We start from the raw sequence: 23,804 nt of genomic DNA on the forward strand, positions 1-23,804 counted from the left end.
AGGAGACAGGATGAAGCACATTTTGCCCAATTTCTTCTTCACACACGAGTTGCAGAAAGCTGGAGAGGTCCAAGTGGTTCAAGTGCGTTCCAGCGACAACTCAGCCGACCTGTTCACCAAATCACTTCCGACTTGCACATTCAGGAAGGTCACGCATCAGATTGGGATGCGTCGACTGAAAGACCTTCAGTGAGGTTCACATCAGGGGGAGTAATACGTGTTGTACTCTTTTTCCTTCATCATGATTTTATCCCACTGGGTTTTCCTGATAAGGTTTTAATGAGGCAACATCCAAAGCGTATTACAAACTCTGAATGGTTATGACATCCAAAGGGGAGTGTTATAAACAATATGATGGATGTCCATAACCGGCCCGGTCCGGTATCAGCCCATGCGCTAGAGAGAGAGATAGCCGGCGGCCAGCTTCTACTATTTCCTTATTTACTGATGTTTATGATTTGTACTCTTTCCATTATTCTATGACGGTGTAATTCCATATATATAAAGGGCTCCATATGTTATGATTAATATCCAGAAACATAGATTTTATTCTCTAGTTTCACAACATTTTTAACACTTTTCTTTTAGTTTGAAAAGCTAATCTTGACATTGAACATTCATTAATATCTTCGCAGAGTAAGTTGGATTAATGTGCTCTGCTGACATTGAAGACGATCAAGACTTCTGCAGGAAGCTTGCTATGGAAGAAAATCTCGTCGTTTACCAGGTACTGAATGGTTATAACCAATGTTTTGAAGCCCGACCCGGATCCGCGGTTGAACCGGTAAACCCGGTGACCCAGAAAAAACCGGTTTGGGTTTTGTGAAAAACTCAATATTTAAAAACACGCAAAAATCCACTAAAACCCGGAACCCGATACCGATTGAATCAATACATACTTTTTACTTCTTTTTTTTTTAGTTTTTAGATTATGTTTTATATTCTAAGTTTTCAATTAAGAAGTTAGGTGTTAACAAAAAAAAAAAGAGGTCTTTCCTTTTCAATTTTACATTTGTGATTTTTAGATTTTGATGAAGATTTCACTATACCACATGAAGAAAATGAAGTGAACGATGGTGGAGAAAACCAAAATTAGTTGATGTGATTTGGTATTAGTTTATTTCCGCTATTGACAATTTATTACAATGATCTTTTACTTTTTGTTAATTTTGAATTTGAAGTTTAATTTATTATTCACATTAGACATTTAAATATTTATGAATTTTATATGTTGATTTTTTTTAGATATCATAACTCTTACTTTGTTACAAAAAATTTTAAATAGTCTAAACTATTTTTTTGGTATTTTTTATGTCAAATAAAATAAAAAAAATAAAAACTAAAGTTAAGTATTTTCTAAATACTTTTTAAACATAAAATATTTACATATCCAAACTATTATTTTATGTTTTAAAAAACATTTATAAAATATTAAACTTTACCTTTTATATATTTATTTTCATAGCTAACATATTATATTGTAATAAAATTTATTTATTTATTAAGCCGCGGTTTACCCGCGGTCGACCCAGTGACCCAGCAACCCGGTAAATCGTCTGGTTCAGTGTCCGGGTTGGGTTTAAAAGCATTCGTTATAACTGAAGACAACGTAGGGTTCAAGGCAAAATATGTATAAATAATACAAAGTTTTCCTGTTTTAACCAATAGAACATGTGTGTTGGATTGGTTAGGGATTGCATTTAGTCAGAAGAACTGGTTGAGGCATTCTACGACATGAATACGGCGACAGTGGAGGACTGATAGGTACCGAAGCTGAGTTGGCAAAGGAAGACTCATAGAGTAGAGATGAGCTGAGCTGGCACTGCTGCAACAACTTGAGAGTCAAGAAACAGAGACAGTTAGGAGATAGTATAAATATACTTCTTTACCTTTGTTGTTGATCATCCCTTTTGTTAGATTGGATCTTTTGGCTTGTTGAGTTCAGCTCTTCAAGAAGGCAGTTTCAAGAGCTTGTTCTTGATTCTGAAGGCTCAAGGCATCGTTCAAGAAAAAAGAGATTGTAATGGGTTTGATAATTAGGCAATAAGAATAGTACTTAGAAGCTTATCAAGGACGCATTTGAAAGAGTTCCTTCAGATCATAGAGATCGGCTAAGGGTATAAGAAAGTCCTAGAGTCTATACATGTGCTCTCTACTTGCCTTTTACTATGCTAAGGTCGGAATGATAGAGACCAATGCTGGTGAGTTCACGTCCCAAGCGTTTAATGATTACTGTATGTCCATGGGGGTAAGTGTGGAACACTCTGTAGCACACGTACATACACAGAACGGCTTGGCCGAATCATTCATAAAAAGAATTCAGCTAATAGCTAGACCGTTGCTTATGAGGTCTAAGATTCCGGCCACAGCTTGGAGACACGCGGCCGAACTGATTCGTATAAGACCGTCTAGTGAACATAAATATTCCCCATTACAATTGCTTACAGGTCATGAGCCAGACATATCCCATCTTAAGACATTTGACTGTGCCATTTATGTTCCAATTGCTCCACCACAGAGAACAAAGATGGGACCTCAAAGGAGGATGGGGATATATGTTGGATATGATTCTCCCACGATTATAAAATAACTTGAGCCAACTATGGATGATTTATTTAAGGCCAGGTATGCGGATTGCATTTTAATGAATCCAAACATCCAACATTAAGGGGAGATAGCAATAAGCTGGTAAAAGAGATTACATGGAATCAAACATCCTTATCTTGGCAAGATCCTCGGACTCAGGAATGTGATTTAGAAGTCCAAAAGATAATACATTTACAAAATCTAGCTAATCAATTGCCAGATTCCTTTGCTGATCCGAAAAGAGTGACTAAGCCATATATACCAGCTGCTAATGCACCAATTAGAATTGATGTTCAAGAGGGACCCAATCAAGTTGCTATAGAGTTTAGACAACGTTTGAAACGTGGTAGACCAATAGGTTCCAAAGATAAGAACCCTTGGAAATCTAAGAAATGTGCAGAGAATGAAACCGAGGTTGTTAAAACCCTAGACGCGACCGCGGCCGTTCCTAAATCCCAAGACTTAGCTGCGGCCGATCCCAAAACCCTAATAGCGATCGCGGCCGATCATGAATGCTTAGATGCGGCCGGCCCTGATGTATCTAATACTTATTCTTGGGACGCCAAGATTCAAGGTATTGAAGGTCCTGATAATAATGAGATCTCAATAAATTATGTCTTGTCTGGGATACAATGGAACAGAAAGAATGTCAACATTGATGATATATTTGCATACAAGGTAGCACTTGAACTTATGGATTTAAATGAGGATCATGAACCCACGTCTATTTATGAGTTCACTCAACGATCAGATTGGATCAAATGGAAAGAAGGTATAAACGTGGAGTTAAACTCTTTAAATAAGAGAGATGTCTTTGGACCAATAGTACGGACACCATATGATGTTAAACCAGTTGGCTATAAGTGGTTCTTTGTGAGGAAAAGAAATGAACACGGCAAGGTCGTTAGATATAAAGCACGGCTTGTTGCACAAGGATTCTTACAGAGACCAGGAATCAATTATGAGGAAACATATTCCCTTGTGGTGGATGCTACTACTTTTAGATTCCTGATAAGTCTGACTATAAGAGAAAACTTTGACTTGCGGTTAATGGATGTAGTAACTGCATACTTATATGGTCCACTGGATAATGAGATTTATATGAAAGTCCCAGAGGGTATTGAATTGAAAAACAAAGAGAGTTCTCGAGAACAACATTGTATAAAGTTGAATAAATCTCTTTATAGACTGAAACAATCAGGTCGAATGTGGTACAATAGACTAAGTGAGTACCTAGTAAAATAGGGCTATAAGAACGACCCGATCAGTCCATGCATTTTCATTTTCATAAAGAAATTCGAAAATAAAGGATTTGTGATCATAGCAGTGTATGTTGATGATCTGAATATCCTAGGAACCTCTGGAGAGATTTCCCAAACAGTTGAATATCTTAAGAAAGAATTCGAAATGAAAGATCTAGGAAAAACAAAAAATTTTTTGGGATTACAACTTGAGTACATTAAAGATGGAATCCTTGTGCATCAAATGGCATATACAAAAAAAGTACTCAAGAGATTCAACGTGGCCGACTCACACCCTTTATCCAGCCCCAAGGTCGTGAGGTCCCTCGGCCTGGACACTGATCTCTTCCGTCCCAAGATGGACGATGAAGATGTCCTTGGTCCCGAAGTGCCATGTCTCAGTGCCATAGGAGCTTTAATGTATTTGGCAAGTCGCACACGGCTTGATATATGCTTTACAGTGAACCTACTATCTAGGTTTAACTCTTGTCCGACCCAAAGGCACTGGAACAGGATTAAACATGTTCTTCGTTACCTGCAAGGAACGAAAGACTTGGGTCTATTTTATACTAACCAAAACAAAGAAGGTTTAGTTGGTTTTGCTGATGCAGGTTATCTATCAGATCCACACAATGCTCGATCACAGACAGGCTATGTCTTTACACATGGAGGTACGGCCATATCATGGAGTTCCATGAAGCAGACGATCGCGGCCACTTCATCTAATCACTCGGAAATATTGGCTATACATGAAGCCAGCCGCGAGTGTGTCTGGTTGAGGTCGATGACCCAACATATCCGATCAGATTGTGGGATGACCGAGAGCAAGGACCCACCGACCGTGATGTATGAGGACAATGCAGCATGCATTGCTCAGCTCAAAGACGGCTACATCAAAGGAGACAGGATGAAGCACATTTTGCCCAATTTCTTCTTCACACACGAGTTGCAGAAAGCTGGAGAGGTCCAAGTGGTTCAAGTGCGTTCCAGCGACAACTCAGCCGACCTGTTCACCAAATCACTTCCGACTTGCACATTCAGGAAGGTCACGCATCAGATTGGGATGCGTTGACTGAAAGACCTTCAGTGAGGTTCACATCAGGGGGAGTAATACGTGTTGTACTCTTTTTCCTTCATCATGGTTTTGTCCCACTGGGTTTTCCTGATAAGGTTTTAATCAGGCAACATCCAAAGCGTATTACAAACTCTGAATGGTTATGACATCCAAAGGGGAGTGTTATAAACCATATGATGGATGTCCATAACCGGCCCGGTCCGGTATCAGCCCATGCGCTAGAGAGAGAGATAGCCGGCGGCCAGCTTCTACTATTTCCTTATTTACTGATGTTTATGATTTGTACTCTTTCCATTATTCTATGACGGTGTAATTTCCTATATATAAAGGGCTCCATATGTTATGATTAATATACAGAAACATAGATTCTATTCTCTAGTTTCACAACATTTTTAACACTTTTCTTTTAGTTTGAAAAGCTATTCTTGACATTGAACTTTCATTAATGTCTTCGCAGAGTAAGTTGGATTAATGTGCTCTGCTGACATTGAAGACGATCAAGACTTCTGCAGGAAGCTTGATATGGAAGAAAATCTCGTCGTTTACCAGGTACTGAATGGTTATAACCAATGTTTTGAAACCCGACCCGGATCCGCGGTTGAACCGGTAAATCCGGTGACCCAGAAAAAACCGGTTTGGGTTTTGTGAAAAACTCAATATTTAAAAACCCGCAAAAACCCACTAAAACCCGGAACCCGATACCGATTAAACCAATACATACTTTTTACTTCTTTTTTTTTTTAGTTTTTAGATTATATTTTATATTCTAAGTTTTCAATTAAGAAGTTAGGTGTTAACCAAAAAAAAAGAGGTCTTCCCTTTTCAATTTTAAATTTGTGATTTTTAGATTTTGATGAAGATTTCACTATACCACATGAAGAAAATGAAGTGAACGATGGTAGAGAAAACCAAAATTAGTTGATGTGATTTGGTATTAGTTTATTTCCGCTATTGACAATTTATTACAATGATCTTTTACTTTTTGTTAATTTTGAATTTGAAGTTTAATTTATTATTCACATTAGACATTTAAATATTTATGAATTTTATATGTTGATTTTTTTTAGATATCATAACTCTTACTTTGTTACAAAAAATTTTAAATAGTCTAAACTATTTTTTGGTATTTTTTATGTCAAATAAAATAAAAAAAATAAAAACTAAAGTTAAGTATTTTCTAAATACTTTTTAAACATAAAATATTTACATATCCAAACTATTATTTTATGTTTTAAAAAACATTTATAAAATATTAAACTTTAGCTTTTATATATTTATTTTCATAGCTAACATATTATATTATAATAAAATTTATTTATTTATTAAGCCGCGGTTTACCCGCGGTCGACCCAGTGACCCAGCGACCCGGTAAATCGTCTGGTTCAGTGTCCGGGTTGGGTTTAAAAGCATTCGTTATAACTGAAGACAACGTAGGTTCAAGGCAAAATATGTATAAATAATACAATGTTTTCCTGTTTTAACCAATAGAACATGTGTGTTGGATTGGTTAGGGATTGCATTTAGTCAGAAGAACTGGTTGAGGCATTCTACGACATGAATACGGCGACAGTGGAGGACTGATAGGTACCGAAGCTGAGTTGGCAAAGGAAGACTCATAGAGTAGAGATGAGCTGAGCTGGCACTGCTGCAACAACTTGAGAGTCAAGAAACAGAGACAGTTAGGAGATAGTATAAATATACTTCTTTACCTTTGTTGTTGATCATCCCTTTTGTTAGATTGGATCTTTTGGCTTGTTGAGTTCAGCTCTTCAAGAAGGCAGTTTCAAGAGCTTGTTCTTGATTCTGAAGGCTCAAGGCATCGTTCAAAAAAAAAGAGATTGTAATTGGTTTGATAATTAGGCAATAAGAATAGTACTTAGAAGCTTATCAAGGACGCATTTGAAAGATTGAAGAGATTCTGTGAACGACATTCCTCTGAAGGTGGAACTCCACTCAAAACCGTCAATGGCTTCAACTAAAGGGACAATATGACGATCTTTGCATAAGTCTATTTACATTTGCTGTAATAATAAACTAGAAGATAACCCGCGTCCTACGCATGGTGAATTTTTTTAAAAATATATTGTACTTAAAAATATTATAAACAATATACATTTTGTTATCAATAACGTTTTTCACATTTGATTAGAGGTGGACATTCGAGTACCATTTGGTTCGATTCAGATTTTTGAGGATTTGGTTCGGTTCAGATCTTTGCGGGTTTGGTTCGGGTTTGGTTTCGGAAAACCTATTTAAATTTTTTTCAAAAATTTTAAGTTCATATATACTTTAAATTTTTTAAAATCTAAAAACCAAAACTAAAAATAATATATAACATATAAATTTGAATGAGGTATGCCAAAATACTTAAACTTAACATAAAAATCGGTTTACCTTAAATATTTGGATAGAAAATCAATAGATATTTTAAATATTTCAGGTATTATAAGTATCGTTTAGATATTTAAACATGTACTTATAACTATTTGTATATTTAAGTATATGAATCTTGTTCAGATATATTCGGATACCTAAAATATTACGGTTTAAATCGGGTTCGGTTCTGGTTTTCTAGATACCAAAATTTTGAACACATTCGGATATCTAACCAATTTTGGTTAAAGTTCAGTATTATTCTTTGAATCGGCCTTGATTTGGTTTTTTGGATTCGGATTTGTTGCCCAGCCCTATATTTTTATTGTGACAAAATTTTAAACAAAAATGATGATGGTTCATATTTATTTTGGGTATGCAAAAATTTTTAAATCAAAACACATTTTACTATGTACATAACCTATTTAATTAATTATTAAAAACTATTCTAGTCCCATTTAAAAAAAAATGGACTGAACTTAAAAAACATTACCATTTCAGATTGTCAATCGGCACTTCCAAATATTTTCTATTGGTGTTGTGACGAATAGAAAGGGGGTTAAGGTTAGGAAATCATATTTGTTGTGTAATCCATGTTTTCTCTAGGTGATTTCAATAACTTCTAAATAAATCTTAGTTGTAACGATCTCTTGAAAGATTTTCGAAAAATAATAATTAATAAAATCTTACACTTGCTAGAGTAATCAATGGTTTCTCAATTAATATATAAGATATTATAGTAATCACATAATTCAAAACAATAAATGTTGTTTATTTACAATATATTTATGGTAAATAAATAAAAATAATCATTTATTTTATTTTATATGGTATATAATTACATTTCAAAGATATTGACATAAATATTTAGTATACTAGGGCAGGTCCGCGCTACACGCGGGATTTGATGGATCAGTTTTCATAAAATATATAATTTTCTTTAATGATAAATTGAGTGTGAATATAATTATGTTGTCTGCATCAAATTTCAATTATATAGCTAAAATGATCGAATTCTTAGTATTGTTTTTGTTTTAATTCAGAATTGTAAGAATTTAGAATGTTTTAAGTATTATAACATTATAAAATACACAAATGAATCGAATTTGATCAAAATAGAATGAGATCGAGTTTTCAAATACCATCGTATCTTTTTTTTGTGAGAGTTTATAAAATAGTGGAGAATGTGGTTTTAATTTAGAGGAACACTCTGTCAAAATTATTATAGTTGTTTTTGGACAATGTTAATAATTGTTATTATTAACAATTGTTGTTGTTTTTTGGTATTTATGATATAATGGGTTATTATGGTTACTTTATGTATCGTTACATAATTAATTACGTTGAATAGCTGACTAAAGAAGTTAATCTCTTGGTATTTCTTTGTTTCTTTTGTGTGATGTTTTGGTTATATTTGGGCATATATTATGTAATTAATCGTACTAATAAGTTTATTTATAAGGAAAAAATGAATAAATTATAAATAAAAATAAAAAGAAAAAAGATGACAAATGTATCATTTTAAATGGGTAAACCGAGCGTAACATTTATCCAAATTTAAACACATCACAAATCTTCATTGTATTTTAAAAATATTATTTCATTCGTATGTTGTTAATTAAAAGATACATGAGTTTTTTCTTTTTCGGTTATAGCATATTTTTTTGTGATTTAGAATAAACGTATATTTGTTCGAAGATAACATGGAAGGCCTTCAAATTCCATTTGCGAAGCAATATTCTGTCCAATTTCGTAAATGTTGTTATGTCTACTGCGAGCATCTGCTTTGTTCTATATGTCATATTTTCTAGAAATGTTATGGAAGTTAGTAAATTGTGCTTTTTGTACTTTAACTATCAAATGGTTAATATCCGAAGATGGAACCATCTAGAACATGAAAACAAAGTTTTTATTTGTAATAATGACTTATAATATAAGTTTAAAGCACAACTTTTTATACCTGAAAATAATAAACATTTTGACTAAAATATTGTGTCTTGAAACGTGGCCACATCAATCAAGGATCATTAATTGTCCATATATTTTGTAATGTTACTTTCTCAGTTTCATAAGATAATTTGAATATATAATTTTATTTGTAATGTTATTGGTTAGTGTATTTGAATAGATTTGGAAATCCAAACTAAATATAATAAATTATTGGTGTCATTATTTATAAATTCAAATGAGGTGTTATTCAATCATACAAATTTATTAATAGAATTGAATATATTTGTATATATTGTTTTGTTAAAATATAAACTCTCAAATCCGAAGGTAATTCGAGGGAAAACCTTCGGATTTGTAAATACTAATTAAAATCGTATGTTAAATTTTAAAATATGTATATTTTACTTGGATTTGTAAATACTATTTGGATTTATGAATCAATTAAAATACATAAACCAATAACACAAATAATAATATATTTTCTTTGGAAAATTTTGAATGTATTGGACTATTAAATCATGCAATACTATGAAAAAGAAATTTAATCTAAAATTGGTAGAAAACTATTTTTATGTATGAAATACAATACTAACCAAAAATTATAGTTTATTAAATTATCACTTAATCCATCTGTTTCATTATAAGTGTCGTTTTAGGTTTCGGCACACGGATTAAGAAAACAATTAATTTTGTACATTTTCTATAAAAAAAACACTATTACCTATACACCTAACCATATTTCAACCAATAAAAAAATAAATTTTGCATAAAATTAATAAATTTTGCATAAAATTAATAAATTTTGCATTGAAAATCGAAACAACATTTATTTTGTAATGAAAAAAATTCTCTAAAACGACACTTAATATGAAACGAATGGAGTATTAATGTTATTTAAAACCATATTTTAATTTTAGATCAAAATTAAAGATTTCTCTTTTGGTAATCGTTGCCTTTATAATCCGGGTTCTATTTAGGGGTGTCAATTCGGGCTGGCCCGGCCCGGTCCGGCCCAAACCCGCTAAGCCCGTAAATATTTGAGCCCGGCCCGGCCCGGCCCGAAAATAATTTGGGCCTAGAATTCAAAGCCCGGCTTTTATAGGGCTACAGGGCTTTTCGGGTTTTTGTGGGCTTTTCGAAAAATAATTTGTCATTGTCATTTCCATCGTTTTAATACATGTGAATTTTCATTAAAAAAAAGAGTTTCATTTTTAAAAAATAAAAAAAGTATAAAGTGAGTTTAAAATTTTCTTGTCTATCACAAATTTTTTATTTTTTCGTATGTTTTAAAAACATTTTATACACAAACCAAATTTAATAAGATTTAAATAATCAAATATCAATTAAAACAAAGAATATAAGAGAACAAAATTTATGATAAACATGGTCAAACGTTTTATACTTTATATTTTGAAAATAAAAACATGTTGTACATGAAAGAAGAATGTACTTTTGTAAAATTTAAAATGTAACACTTGTAATGATGAAACAATAAAGTGCATTAAAAACTTTTATATTTGCTTTATTAGAGTTTAGATAAAAATATTAAAATAATATATCAATACTAATAATAGTTTCGATTACAAGAAAGAAGGATAATATTTACGCTAAAATATAAATTTCGGGTTTTCGGGCCGGCCCTAGCCCAAACGGACTTAAGCCCAAAATACCCAAAGCCCAAATGGGCTTAGCCCGAAAAGCCTAATTTTTTTTGGGCTTATAAAGTTAAGCCCAAACCCGGTAATTTTTAGGGCTGGGCGGGCTCGGGCTACGGGCTTCGGCCCTAATTGACATGTCTAGTTCTATTGCAGTAGATGTTGAGATAAAATGCCATTAATAAAGCAAGTTACTGGTGGTCACTAAGTATCAGAAATCGAGATGACTTAACTCTTCTTTTATAATGTAGACTTTTACATTTATAAAACAGATCTTACCTAATCAACTTCTTCGCATCAGACTCACTTATGTGACCTTTTTCTAGGATTTGCTTGTGGGATTGGGTTTGTTCAATTCAATTAAACTCAGTTTCTTTGCCTTTGACCCTTCTATTCTTCCTCCATAAATTTTCACTATGCTCACCCCATTATCACTGATCTTTCTTTACTTTATATTCTTCTTTCCATTTTCTCAACTCTTGTTCTAGGCCTAACTCATCTTCTTTAGCCTTCTCGGTTGCTTATGCAAGTGTTTTTTTTTTGCTTCTTCCTCTCCAAGTTTACTTTCTCTATTTCTCTAGATTCCTCAGAACAACTGTTGCAATTCTTGTATTGGCTTCTTCTTCAGCATCATGAGCACGCTAGCTAAGCAGATGGCGGCTAATGCCAACCTGTCCGAACCTTTACCAGCCTTGGTTTATTCCTGAGCTGCCAATATAAAATGGTCTCCATTGTACTTGCCCTAGCCTTTGCTTGCTCTACTTCTTCTTGAGACTTTCGTAGCTTTTAAGTGGATGATTTTGTTTCACTTAGACAGTGAATGATTTTGCTTCATCAGCCTTTGAGTTGCTTCGGTAGCTCCACTATTTCTTTCTGGCTTCTTTTTCCTTGGACTCAGAAATAGCTATTTTCATGTCATCTCAGCTTCTAGAGAAACAGCCACTAAAGATGGCATTCCTTCTCTTTGTTATACGACCATCACTCGCCAGCAAAACAAACCTCGATAAACAGAAGGCAATATTTACTAAAAGCAAGAGAAATGAAACTAAAAATCATATTTCTTGGGTTTTCATTTCGTTTTTAAATATATGTTAACAAAACCATAAACTCCGAATTATCACAATATGCTTGATTCTATGGAGGGACATCAAGAGAATCAAGGAATGATATCTTCTTTGAATTATCTGCACATCGATAACCATAAGCTATCAGTATCGTGACACACTAACATCTTTTTTTTTTCTTTTGGACACAGTGAAACACTAACATCTAACAACCGAAATTAGACAACAACCCCCCACAAAGTTGTAGTTTTATGACAAGACAATGAAGCATTTCTCTCCCACCAACCATCAAAGAGTATGCAACTCTAAAGCCAATTGAAGCATAACCCTTGAGATTAAAACTTGGGAGAACTGTAAAGTAGACTTTTGATTTTGGGTAACTATAACAGCAAACATGTCACAATTAGCCAAGTTCAGTATAACTAAAGCAAGACGTCTAAACAACACAGAACTTCCACTCATCTGCCTCGCACTCCTCATCCTTTACTCGTGTCGTGTGTAGCTTCTCAGCCTATGCCAGGCGATATGAAGAAATTTTTATTAGGAAAACGTCGCCACTAACGCTATAATCTTAAACTTTCACAGGGTCTGTAACTGGTCAACTGATATTCCTGTAGTTTCTCATCCTTGCTACTTGGTTTAGACATGTGAATTAGATAGAACAATCAACAAACAAATAAATAATCTGAAAAACTTGGTAAAATGATTCAACACGACGCAAAAGTTCAATAACATAATCAAGGAAAAAAAAGGTTGGTAAGTAGGATTTAACACGCCGGAGTCGTTACAAATAGAGTCGGATTTTTTTTTTTAATAGATTGATAGAATGCTAACCTTTTTTATAGTGGAATCTCCACCACCTTTGAAGAGCAAAAGTGGCATTGAAGATAGATCGTGTACGATGGATTTAAGATGGAATTTAATAGTAATGAATCCTTAACCGATTGATTTCTGGATTGGATCAGTAGGAAGAAGATGAATAAATCGCTCGATTCGCTACGGCGCCGATTGATTGCTGGATCAGTGAATCGATGAAAACCTTAGAATTGCCTACGGTGGAGAAGAGAGAGTGTGAAACGATAAAATAAAAAACGCCGCGTTTTGAACACATCATAATCATATTATGCTTTATATCAGTATGGGCTTGATAAAGCAAAACACACTATGAAGCTAAGCCCAAAATATTCCGAGGAAAAAATAAATGAAACAGAGCGTTTAATCAGCTCCTAGACGCGCGACTTTCCTATGTGAAATCACATATCGCAGTTTTAGGAGTGAGTAAAACACTCTTTTATATAATAAAATTTTAATATAAATATTTATTATTGAGACTTCTTACTAATATGGTTTTGTAAACATTTGTATATTTAATGTAACAAAAAATTTAAACCATTAATCTCAAATTTTTGATGTGGTATTCTTTTTATGCAAATTTCAAAATTAAAATATTAAGGTCTCAATACTCTTTCAATGTAAATTTCAAAATTAACATATTTATCTATTTTGAAATGGCACATAGTTTAATTTAAACAATATTAATATATATATAATATTAATATCTATTAAATAAAAATTCATATTAATACAATTGTATGATTATTTATATCTTGTTATAGTAAAAAATATAAGCCATTTATCACAAAATTTTCAAAGGGATTTTTAACATTTTTTTGTAATTTATAGTCGTTTTAAAAAATTCAAAATATAACATATAAGAAAAAAACCTAATTTTTTAATAATATAAAATTAAACAAAAATAAGGAATGATGCAAAAATTGTTATCAAATCTTTATTATCCATAATCATTAATTGATATATATATATATCTTAATCATATTAAGTAACTCCGTTTCTCTTATTTAATGAAAGATACATAGTTATTATATTTTGGATTAATATAATGTTCTCTAGTAATTAGATTTTGGACCAACATTTTTCAATTGATTGTTAAACTGCCACGTAAACTAAATTGACATTCTAATTAAGTGATACTTAATTAGAATCTTTTTTTAATTAGTAGAAACTTAAGATTACAATTTTTTAAATGATCTTCGATTAATATATAGGGGATGAGTGTTTTTATTTAATGTGAGATCGATCATGAACACTCTCGTACATGTAACAAATAAAATTGGTGTCCTTATCATAATCATCAATCGTGGAATGTTTTCTCATGATGTATCTACTTTCCAAATATATAAAATAAATACAAATTTCTCTTCATTTTATATTAGATTGGTGTGCAAGTACATCGATATCTATGTTGATCTCTTAAACTAATCTTTTCTTTTAAGACTTGTGTCATATAGCCAAGAATCAAGATCATTTCCTAAGCCAAACCAACCGGCTTAGACCAGATCGTTAATGAGAGCTTGAGATTGTTATTACTCATCCTTTACCTTATCTGACAAGGTGAGGAACTAAAATTGAAAGACGGTAAAACAAAGACGGAAAGCTTAGAAAACAAAAGATTTCCCTTAAAGACGCACAGAAGTAAAAGAAAGAAGCACAGTTGCTTGAATCGGAAGTTTCTTCAGTTCAAGGATTCCATTAGGTAATCTCTTGCTTCGCTTGGAAGACACAAACAAAGCTCGAAATAGTAACGCAGGGGCGAGAGGAAAGTCGTACCATGCCTATATTTTCGCTCGACGATATTGTCAATGCTCCGTTGATTATCCGCCCGCTTTTGATCCATGATCTCTTCAACTGTGGATTCAAAGTCAAGTCCGTGTCAGTATTCAGACAACAACATATGAATGGCTATGTCATGATCTGAACTTACAAGGCAAATGGTCAAATCTATCTCTCTCGTCACGGTATGAGGCAGTGCGTCTGTAATGTCCAGAGGAAGGGTTCAAATCAACACTCTGCGGGTTGTAGCATTAGCCTAGTAATCAGAAGCTGATGATAAAACAAAACAAAAACTGAGAGAAACAGACTAAGAGAGAGAGACCCTGTTGAGCGTTCAGGATTCAATCTGTCCAGGTTCAGGGTCAGAGCTTCCAGTGTCCTTGAAGAATGGATTAGTCCGTTCACGTTTGAGTGATTGATATTGAAAACAAACAGATATGATAGTTTTTCCTGTGATTTCTGCGATATTAGAGATTAGCCACCATGCAAAAACTACTCATGTAAGGAAGTAAGAATACACACACCTTACTAGTTTCAGGAGTACTATTACGACCTGCCTTTGCTGCAGTTTTGCCTAACGTTTTATGAACCTTTTCGACAACTTTCCCCACAAACTCAAACTCCGACCTGGAAACTGTTAAACATTATATATGTAATAAACTCAACACTTTGATCATACCCTAGAATTAGGCATGTGCATTTCGATATCCAGGTCGGTTCTCACCGGATCCGGATCCGGATCCTTGGCGTTTTAGAGAGATTTAGGCCCTTGTAGTTATTTGTAAAACTTTCGGGCAGTTTCTAGTTGGCTTTTATCGGTTTCAGATCAGTTCGGATTTAAATTTTGTTTAACCGTTACATATACTATTTTTTGGGTATAGTTTGATTTGGATATTTGGACGTATTTCGAACTATATCCGAATACCAAAAAAATACCCAAAATCCGAAAAATATCCCAATACCCGAAAACTAATTAAAATATACATCTAAAAGTCCCAAAATAATATGATCACGCAGGTCTACCGAGAATCTTACATTTTTTGTCGTAAGTCAGTCCAATCATTCCAGTGACGAACTCCAAAGCTTTCTTCCATCTCTTGATCCTGGAATTAATATGCTTAATCTTCTTCTTATCGACTTCTTTAGCAAGCAAAGAGTTTTGCAAAGCAAGAAACCTTTCCCCAAACTTTCCGCTCTGTTTCCTAACGCTTGAAACCTTCACCTTACGAAAGATGGGTATGACAGCATTGAGCTTCTCCGTCTCCATGCATTTCTTGATCTCCACCAGCTCGTCCAAACACCAACTCGACTCCGCGTAGTTCTTGGAGACGATCACAATCGCGATCCTTGACTTTCGGATGTGTCCAAAGAGATTCTCGAGCGGTTCTCCAGCCGCGTTCTCGTCGATGAACACATTCACATTGCTTTCTAGTAACCTCTGTTTTAGATAGGTTAAGAATCCGCACCGCTCATCTTTTCCCCGGAAACTTATGAACACTTGATCATTAATGTAATTCGTATTCTCCATCTCAAGACAAAGCAGGTTTGAGTTTGTTTGCCTGTTTAGGGAGAATACAAGCCTCTATTTATGTTATGATTATTTTTTGTTACCATACATATGTCCAGACACGGTTAATAAGTGCACATGGGCCCATCTCTGCTCCGGTGAGACTTGAGAGACGCACGATTGCAATTTCATACAGTTGATCGGTACAAACCTAAAATTTAATGATCCACAGAACTTTTTTTGTTACATGGAAGAACAATCCTTAGCTTCACCCACGCAGTGAAAGGTTAAATTCACCGCACTCTTCGTAACCAATCAAAATATCACGTAGAAATAGTTAAAAAAACAATTAAAATAAAAAATAAGCTGAAAAAACAACACCGACATTAATTAACACCATCTAAAAACCTAAACTCTAAAACCATAAATCGTAAATCTGAAACATTAAATCATAAATCTCAATCATAAAATCTAAACTCTAAATCTTAAACGTTAAACCCAAACTCTAAACAATAAACTTTAAATCCTAAAATCTAAACCATAAACCCACAACTCTAAACCATAAATCCTAAAATCTAAACCCTAAATCCTAAATTCTAAACCCTAAACTCAAATCCTAAACTCAAGACCCAAAAATTCAAATCCTAAACTCTAAACTCTAAATCATAAATCCTAAACCAAACCTCTAAACCGTAAACCCATATGCTAGTTAAAGTTTTGGGTTTAGGGTTTAGGATTTAGAGTTTGTGATTTAGGGTTTGGGTTTAAGATTTAAAATTTTAGGTTTAGGGTTTAGGATTTAGGGTTTAGATTTTAATATTTAGGGTTTAGGGTTTAGGATTTAGAGTTTTGGGTTTAGGCTTTAGGGTTTAGATTTTAGGATTTAGGCTTTAGGGTTTAGATTTTGGGTTTAGGATTTAAGATTTAGGGTTTAGATTTTAGGATTGGGATTTATGGTTTAGTTTTTTGGATTTAGGGTTTATAGTTTTAGAGTTTAGGTTTTTAGAATTTAGAATTTTGCAGATGGCGCTAATTAATGTCGGTGTTGTTTTTTTTCAGCTATTTAATTTTTTTTTATTATTTTTTTAAACTATTTTTAAACGGCATTTTGATTGGTTATGAAAGGTATAGTGAATTTAACCCTTCACCGTAGAGGTGAACATGGTTTACATGGAAACAAAATGTACCCAAAATAAACGTGCCTTTTATCTACCGGTTATAATGTCCTTGACCTTTTTATAAACAAATTAATGCCAACTGGCCTATTCAATATCACTTCCCTCAAAATATAAATATTTCACGTTTTTTACTTATAGTTTTCATTTATTACTTTTTGAGTTTTGTTCTAATTAGTTTACAATATAATTTGTTTTTTTTTTGAACTTACGATACAATATAATTTGTTTACGCAATAAAATTTACCCTTTATCTCTAATATGTTAATTTTAAATAAAATACATCAACTAAAGTGTAAAACATCAACTTTGCAAATACAAACAAATATATGTACTTCCAACTCTTTTAGTTGTTATATGTTATCGTTTATTCTACAAAGTGTGAACCACTAGAAATTAAAGAAAGAGAAAATTACTAGAATATATAAGAAAAGTAGGTTTATTACTAGAGTGTTAAACATTTTTTAAAAATTATTAGAATGTTTATATACCAATAATAAATGATTGTAAGGGCTTTTGGTTAGTTTTTTTTTTAATTAAAATTATTTTTAAACATTAAATCCACATCACTAATTAAATATACACATCATCATAATAGAAACCAAACCGTCTCTTCTTCATCATAACTACATAGAAGTAGAAAAAAAAACTAACTAAGAACATTGTCTTTGTCGTCTCGAAGAAGGAACCGTCGAAGAAGGAACCGCGAGGATACTCCCACTCTCCGTCATCGACATTGTCTGTGTTTACTTCCTCTTCCTCGAACTAACTCTCTGTCGTGATACTCTGTTTTCTCCGTTATCGTCGTGCCCGAAATCGTCGTCTTCAATCGTTTGTACGAAATCATCTTCGCCGCCGTCTTCGCCGCATTCTTATCTACGAGTTCGTCTTTTCCGGTAGGATATCGCGACGTTATATATTATATTTTGTTGCGACTGAGATAGGGGTATGTTGCGGCTGTGATATGGTTTTGTTGAGGGTTTTGTTGCGTCTGAGTTAGGGTTTTGTTGCGACTGAGTTAGGGTTATGTTATGGCTGAGTTATCGTTGTGTCGTGACTAAGTTAATGTTATGTTGTGGCTGAGTTACTTTTATGTTGTAGCTGAGTTACTGTTATATTGTGACTGAGTTATTCAAACATTTTGTGGCTGAGTTATTGTTATAGTACGGATGTGTTATTGTTATCTTGTGGCTGATTTATTGTTGGGTTATATGATCAGATGGATGTTGCTGAAGTTAAATCACGGGATTACCCTCCAAGACTTTACCTTGAAGGGTCTTCTAACCTGGAAAAAAAAAGATATTAATCACAATTTCCGTTTAGGAACTTTCCCCCACATTAGAGAAACAATTGGACTTGATGTGTGGGAAGAACTGGTGAACTCTCCCATTGGAGTAGTTGCTAGGCTAGCTGGACGCGAAAGCGTATGGTCTGGTAGGACCGTACACTATCTACTATGTAGACAGCTGCGAGTACATAAGAAGGAGATATGGTGTCTCGTGGTTGATGAGGCTATCAGGTTTAGCTTGCTCGAGTTTGGTGAGATCACTGGGTTAAACACAGGTCCATTGCCAACAGAAAGCTTTGAACCTGATCAATACAAAGAGTTTTGGGAGGAGTTGAAGGTGCCGCTTGGGATGGGACCTAAGTTAGATGAACTGAAGGAAGCATTAGCGTTCTGTCCGCTTTGGAGTTTTGAAAAGCGTAAGTGGTTGGGGTTGCTACTTCTTCAATCCATGGGAGTCTATTGTTTGCATCACAATTCAAGGATACATTTTGAAAGTGCAATAAGAGTATTCGACGATGAAGCCATGGGGTCGTATCCATGGGGTCGGACTGCATACGAAGTTCTCATTGACTCTATTAAAACGTTGGCTCCAGAAGGAGGGTCATACACGATAAGCGGCTTGACCGTCGCGTTATTGAATTGGGCGTATGAATCCGTCGTCTGCTTCGGTGAGAATTTTGGGTGGGTGGTGAATAATGAAGACGTTCCGCTTTTGTGATGGGGTGAAAAGCGTACACGTGCAAGTTTTGATAACTTGTTGGCTACCGAAATCAAAGAGCATGGCGAGGTAAGGTTTAACGCTGAGATTCTCGAGCGGTTCTCCAGCCGCGTTCTCGTCGATGAGCACATTCACATTGCTTTCTAGTAACCTCTGTTTGAGGTAGGTTAAGAATCCGCACCGCTCATCTTTTCCCCGGAAACTTATGAACACTTGATCATTAATGTAATTCATATTCTCCATCTCAAGACAAAGCAGGTTTGAGTTTGTTTGCCTGTTTAGGGAGAATACAAGCCTCTATTTATGTTATGATTATTTTTTGTTACCATACATATGTCCAGACACGGTTAATAAGTGCACATGGGCCCATCTCTGCTCCGGTGAGACTTGAGAGACACACGATTGCAATTTCATACAGTTGATCGGTACAAACCTAAAATTTAATGATCCACAGAACTTTTTTTGTTACATGGAAACAAAATGTACCCAAAATAAACGTGCCTTTTATCTACCAGTTATAATGCCAACCGGCCTATTCAATATCACTTCCCTCAAAGGCTCAAAAGATAAATATTTCACGTTTTTTACTTATAGTTTTCATTTATTACTTTTTGAGTTTTGTTCTAATTAGTTTACAATATAATTTGTTTTTTTTTTTTGAACTTACGATACAATATAATTTGTTTACGCAATAAAATTTACCCTCTATCTTTAATATGTTAATTTTAAATAAAATACATCAACTAAAGTGTAAAACATCAACTTTGCAAATACAAACAAATATATGTATTTCCAACTCTTTTAGTTGTTATATGTTATCGTTTATTCTACAAAGTGTGAACCACTAGAAATTAAAGAAAAACATAGATCTCTCCGGATATTGTCTAAAGAAAAGCAACAAAAAAAATCAGCTTAGCAACAGTTTTTTATACAAGTCACCAACGTGCAACTTCTGTCAAAATCAGTTTTACTTCGGACCTGTTCGTTTACCTATCGTGCGATCTGCGACATGCGACCTGTGATAGGTCGTAGGTTATTGTTTGTTTTGTTGTCGCGTAACATGCGACCTGCGATTAGTCGCATATCGCAAGTTGCAGGTTGTTGTTCGTTTTCATGTCGTGCGACTGATCGCACGACCAGTTGCGGATTATCATTCAAGTCGTCCGAAAAAAACAGCGACTAAAAATTAAGAAAATTTTGATCGTGCGACTAGTCGTAGGTCGCAAATCGCTGGGCGCACGACACGTAAACGAACATAGTTTTAGTCGCAGGTCGCAGGTTTAGTCGCAAGTCGCATGTCGCGCGACACGTAAATGAACGTAATCTTAGTCCCAGGTCGCATGTCGCGCGACACGTAAACGAACAGGGCCTTCATAAAAAAAAAGAACGATTGAAAATTACTCTTTTCACTCTGATAAATAATCATCAGAGCCAAGAACAAGCTAGTGTTATTGGTTAATGGATTCTAACATTCTTACTCAAATCTAGTGTTATTGGTTTTATGATTGTTTAATGACTTATAAAATGTCTTGTTATTCAAAGAGTTTAGTTTTTAATGATTCTATAATTCAATCAAATCCAGTGTTATTAAGACTTTGAATTCTAAACAATTTTACTATAAAACAAAACTTCACAAATCTTGCATATAACCTCTTAATTCTTAAAATCACTAAACTAGCATATTTTCATTTAACTTTTTAAATATGAAAAATTATTTACAACTCTTTAAAAATTTAATAAATCTTTTGATTCTTATATGTTAATGTAAGATAATCAAGCTACACCAACTAGAACACACAGTAACACATGAACAATTCTTTCCAAGAAATACGACTAGATTAATCCTTTGAAAAGCACATACAAGTTCTTCTTAAAAGCAATTCTTCAAGTAAGCTCAAGACAAACTTTGACTTGTTGACTAGCCCCACTTGTTCTCAGACTTGAAGCAGTCTATGAACCACTCAAGCTCTTAACCCCTAGACGCTTTGCTTCTCTTTATTCGGACTTGCAAACCTTACTATTGCTAAAAGCTCTCTCTGTGTGTTTTTTAAACGGCCACACAGGGCGAAGACTCCTCTTTATACTTTTAGAAGAAAACCCTAGATCTAAAAATCTATCTAATGGAAACTTTCCACAAGAGCTCTTTTGGCGAATAAGTCAATCTTCCTTATCTCTAAGATCGATTGCTTCTTCTTCAATACTTCCTTTATACTGACTTCTTAGTGAATCTTCCTTTGATGCCCTTTCACCGACTTACTCAACCCTTGTATCATCGTCTGATGTCGTAGTTCATGTCATACTTCATGAACTACTACAGCTTCGTCTTGACCATACATCTTCAATCTCCCCCTTTTTAATATGTGCGTCAAACAAGTACCTTAGATGAAGTAATTCACAATACACAAGACAAAAACCAAGCCAAGACCAAAATCACATAACTCAGAGCAACCGAAAACATACTTATATTATCCTAACATTTGTGTTCAAGTATTTAATACATCTTAACAAAGACAACACACATAAATACTCCCCCATAAACCAAGACGAGTCTGAACAATAGGATAACAATGATTGCAGCAAGTGGTGCAATCGCAAAAGTACATAAATCAGAAAATAAAACAGTTGCTCCCCCACAAACTTAGCCATTCTTCATCTCAATCCTCATCTTCTCCCCCTGCTTGGGAACGCATGGGTTAAAAACATTGATAAAGAACAAATCCCAATTAAAGAGAGAGTTACTAACCTGGAACAGAGCGACTCAGATCCTGAACAATGTCTGTCAGTGCTTGGAGAGCTCGAGTCGTTTGCTGAAGTGCGGCTTGGAGATCTTCATGAGTGAGTAACCCATGAGGAATGGAGACAGATCCAAGATCATGAACAACGAGGCATCTCGGTCCAGTCATGTTGCTTGAAGTTGGAGCTATGGAGGGTGATTGCACTGGAGGGGGCTTGTGAGTCAATCAAGATGACAGTCTTCCTTCTCCTACTTCCTTTGCCTTACCCTTGGCCTTAGTTACACGTTGTTCGTATATCTCACCAACTCGTTTGTCTTTTGTGTAGACCATTGGACTTTGAGCCTTCTCTCCCGAATGAAGAAGTACGCGATGTTGTTTCTGGAGAATGCTCATGATCTGACGAGGGAATATCATACACCGAGAATCATTCTTCTGAACCACACCAATGTTCATGACTTGTTTGAAGAATAACCTTCCCATGTCAATGTGGATTCCACGAGCCATTTTGTAGACTAACTGTGCTCTGTCGATAGAGACATGAGTCTTGTATGTAGACGGAATCCAGTTGTGTGCAGCGATGATCATAAGAGCGCCATAACGAGGAGACAGATCAGCCGTAGTCAGATTATCCCACTCCTTGCGAGTCCCTTCAGTGAGAAATTCAGCCAGCTCATACTTAGAGATGGCATCAACAGCAGTCTCTTCCTCCACTTCATCTTCATTGAGTGACTCGAGATTCAGAACATCATTGATCATTGCCGGCGAGAGTTGATATACATGGTCACGAACCTGAACCTCAACTTCCTCTGCATCTGCTTCAACCTTCGTGACAGGAAGACCGTTATAGAACTCAGCAATGACTGGTTCAACATAGTTACCGAGGGATGAGACGGTCGTTCCCATAGAGCCCTTTTCAATGATCTCCACATAGCCCCACTGATCCTTATCCGTCATGTCCACCAATCGTTCATCAATGATGTTCCGACGAAGGAATTGATCAACTCTCTTCGTAACTGGTGAGACTTCAAAAGTAGTACCTCTCTCAGGAGCTTTTTCTGGATCTTACACGACTGGAGACTGAGGTGTTCTGAGTGACGACTTGAGAACCTGAAGCAGCATTCGAGGCTCCTGATTTGCTCGTCTTACGGCGCTGAGAAGTTCATAATCCCAATCTCTTCATTACTCTCTTCATTCTTCCTTGTTTTTCAGAGATCTCGTTAGAGGATGACCCAATAGAAACTACCCCTTCAGTCTGAGCATCTTCTTATATTTTCTCAACTGGCTCAGGGTTATCCTTACTCTGTTCTTTTACCTCTTCAACAGATCCCTCCTTTTCTTCATGACAGAAGGGCAAAAGAGAATTAGTTACCGGATCTGGAGTTTCAGATCTGAGATATTCAGATTGCATGGTTTCGAATGGAACAGACAGAGGCTTTGGCGGCGCTGGGTCAAATGATGTTGCAGTGACCTTATCGATCTGAACTTCTTCGCAAGCAGAGGATGCGTGCTGGTCGTCGCTTTCCTCAGACGGCTCATTCTCATGTGCAGTGTTGAACGACTCGAGTTCCTCCGTAATCGCTGGAAGCAAGGTCGTCGACAGCAGATCATTCCTCGGAGGAGTTGGCTCAAATCCTCCGTCAATGAGATGAGGCCTCGATGATTCACCTTCTGCATGTGTCCACGAAGTTACTGCAATTTCGCGTTTAGCCATCATCTTCATCCTTACTATCAACTGGGAAGATTCTTGGTGTTCGATTGAGGGCAAGAGAGACGACGAGGAGCGGTTTTTGGATTTAAACAGTAACC

General features: G+C 35.0%; 1 protein-coding gene and 1 long non-coding RNA gene across 5 annotated transcripts; both read right to left on the reverse strand.

Annotated features, from left to right (window-relative positions):
- Positions 1-10,762: 10,762 nt before the first annotated feature.
- On the reverse strand, positions 10,763-13,423 carry LOC106346575. Its single transcript, XR_001270496.3, has 2 exons — positions 12,779-13,423; positions 10,763-12,574 (listed from the first exon to the last, which is right to left on the reverse strand). It is a non-coding gene; the product is annotated as an uncharacterized LOC106346575 (long non-coding RNA).
- Positions 13,424-14,375: 952 nt separating this feature from the next.
- Positions 14,376-16,581, reverse strand: LOC106349806 (protein PHLOEM PROTEIN 2-LIKE A8). Of its 4 annotated transcripts, none has more exons than XM_022694700.2 (5): positions 15,611-16,576; positions 15,100-15,209; positions 14,898-15,034; positions 14,727-14,811; positions 14,376-14,650 (listed from the first exon to the last, which is right to left on the reverse strand). In XM_022694700.2, exons 1-4 carry the CDS (start codon positions 16,101-16,103, stop codon positions 14,799-14,801), a joined length of 753 nt encoding a protein of 250 aa, XP_022550421.1. In that variant the 5' UTR covers positions 16,104-16,576; the 3' UTR covers positions 14,376-14,650; positions 14,727-14,798. The 4 variants fall into 4 exon arrangements, with proteins under 4 accessions (XP_022550421.1, XP_022550420.1, XP_022550419.1 ...); XM_022694699.2 differs by having other exon boundaries at positions 14,386-14,650; positions 14,727-15,034; positions 15,611-15,678; positions 15,751-16,581; XM_022694698.2 differs by having other exon boundaries at positions 14,386-14,650; positions 14,727-15,025; positions 15,611-16,581.
- Between the last annotated feature and the right edge of the window lie 7,223 nt (positions 16,582-23,804).

Source organism: Brassica napus, chromosome C1, assembly GCF_020379485.1.
Source record: "Brassica napus cultivar Da-Ae chromosome C1, Da-Ae, whole genome shotgun sequence".
Taxonomy (NCBI): Eukaryota; Viridiplantae; Streptophyta; class Magnoliopsida; order Brassicales; family Brassicaceae; genus Brassica; species Brassica napus.

Bases quoted from the DNA above. Each gene is read 5' to 3' on its own strand.
- LOC106349806 (XM_022694697.2), bottom strand. From the start codon at position 16,103: ATGGAGAATACGAATTACATTAATGATCAAGTGTTCATAAGTTTCCGG. The intron at 15,210-15,610 runs GTAAGATTCTCG...AATGTTTAACAG, and splicing joins ACTGACTTACGACAAAAAAT to TTTCCAGGTCGGAGTTTGAG. The intron at 15,035-15,099 runs GTGTGTGTATTC...CTAATATCGCAG, and splicing joins GTACTCCTGAAACTAGTAAG to AAATCACAGGAAAAACTATC.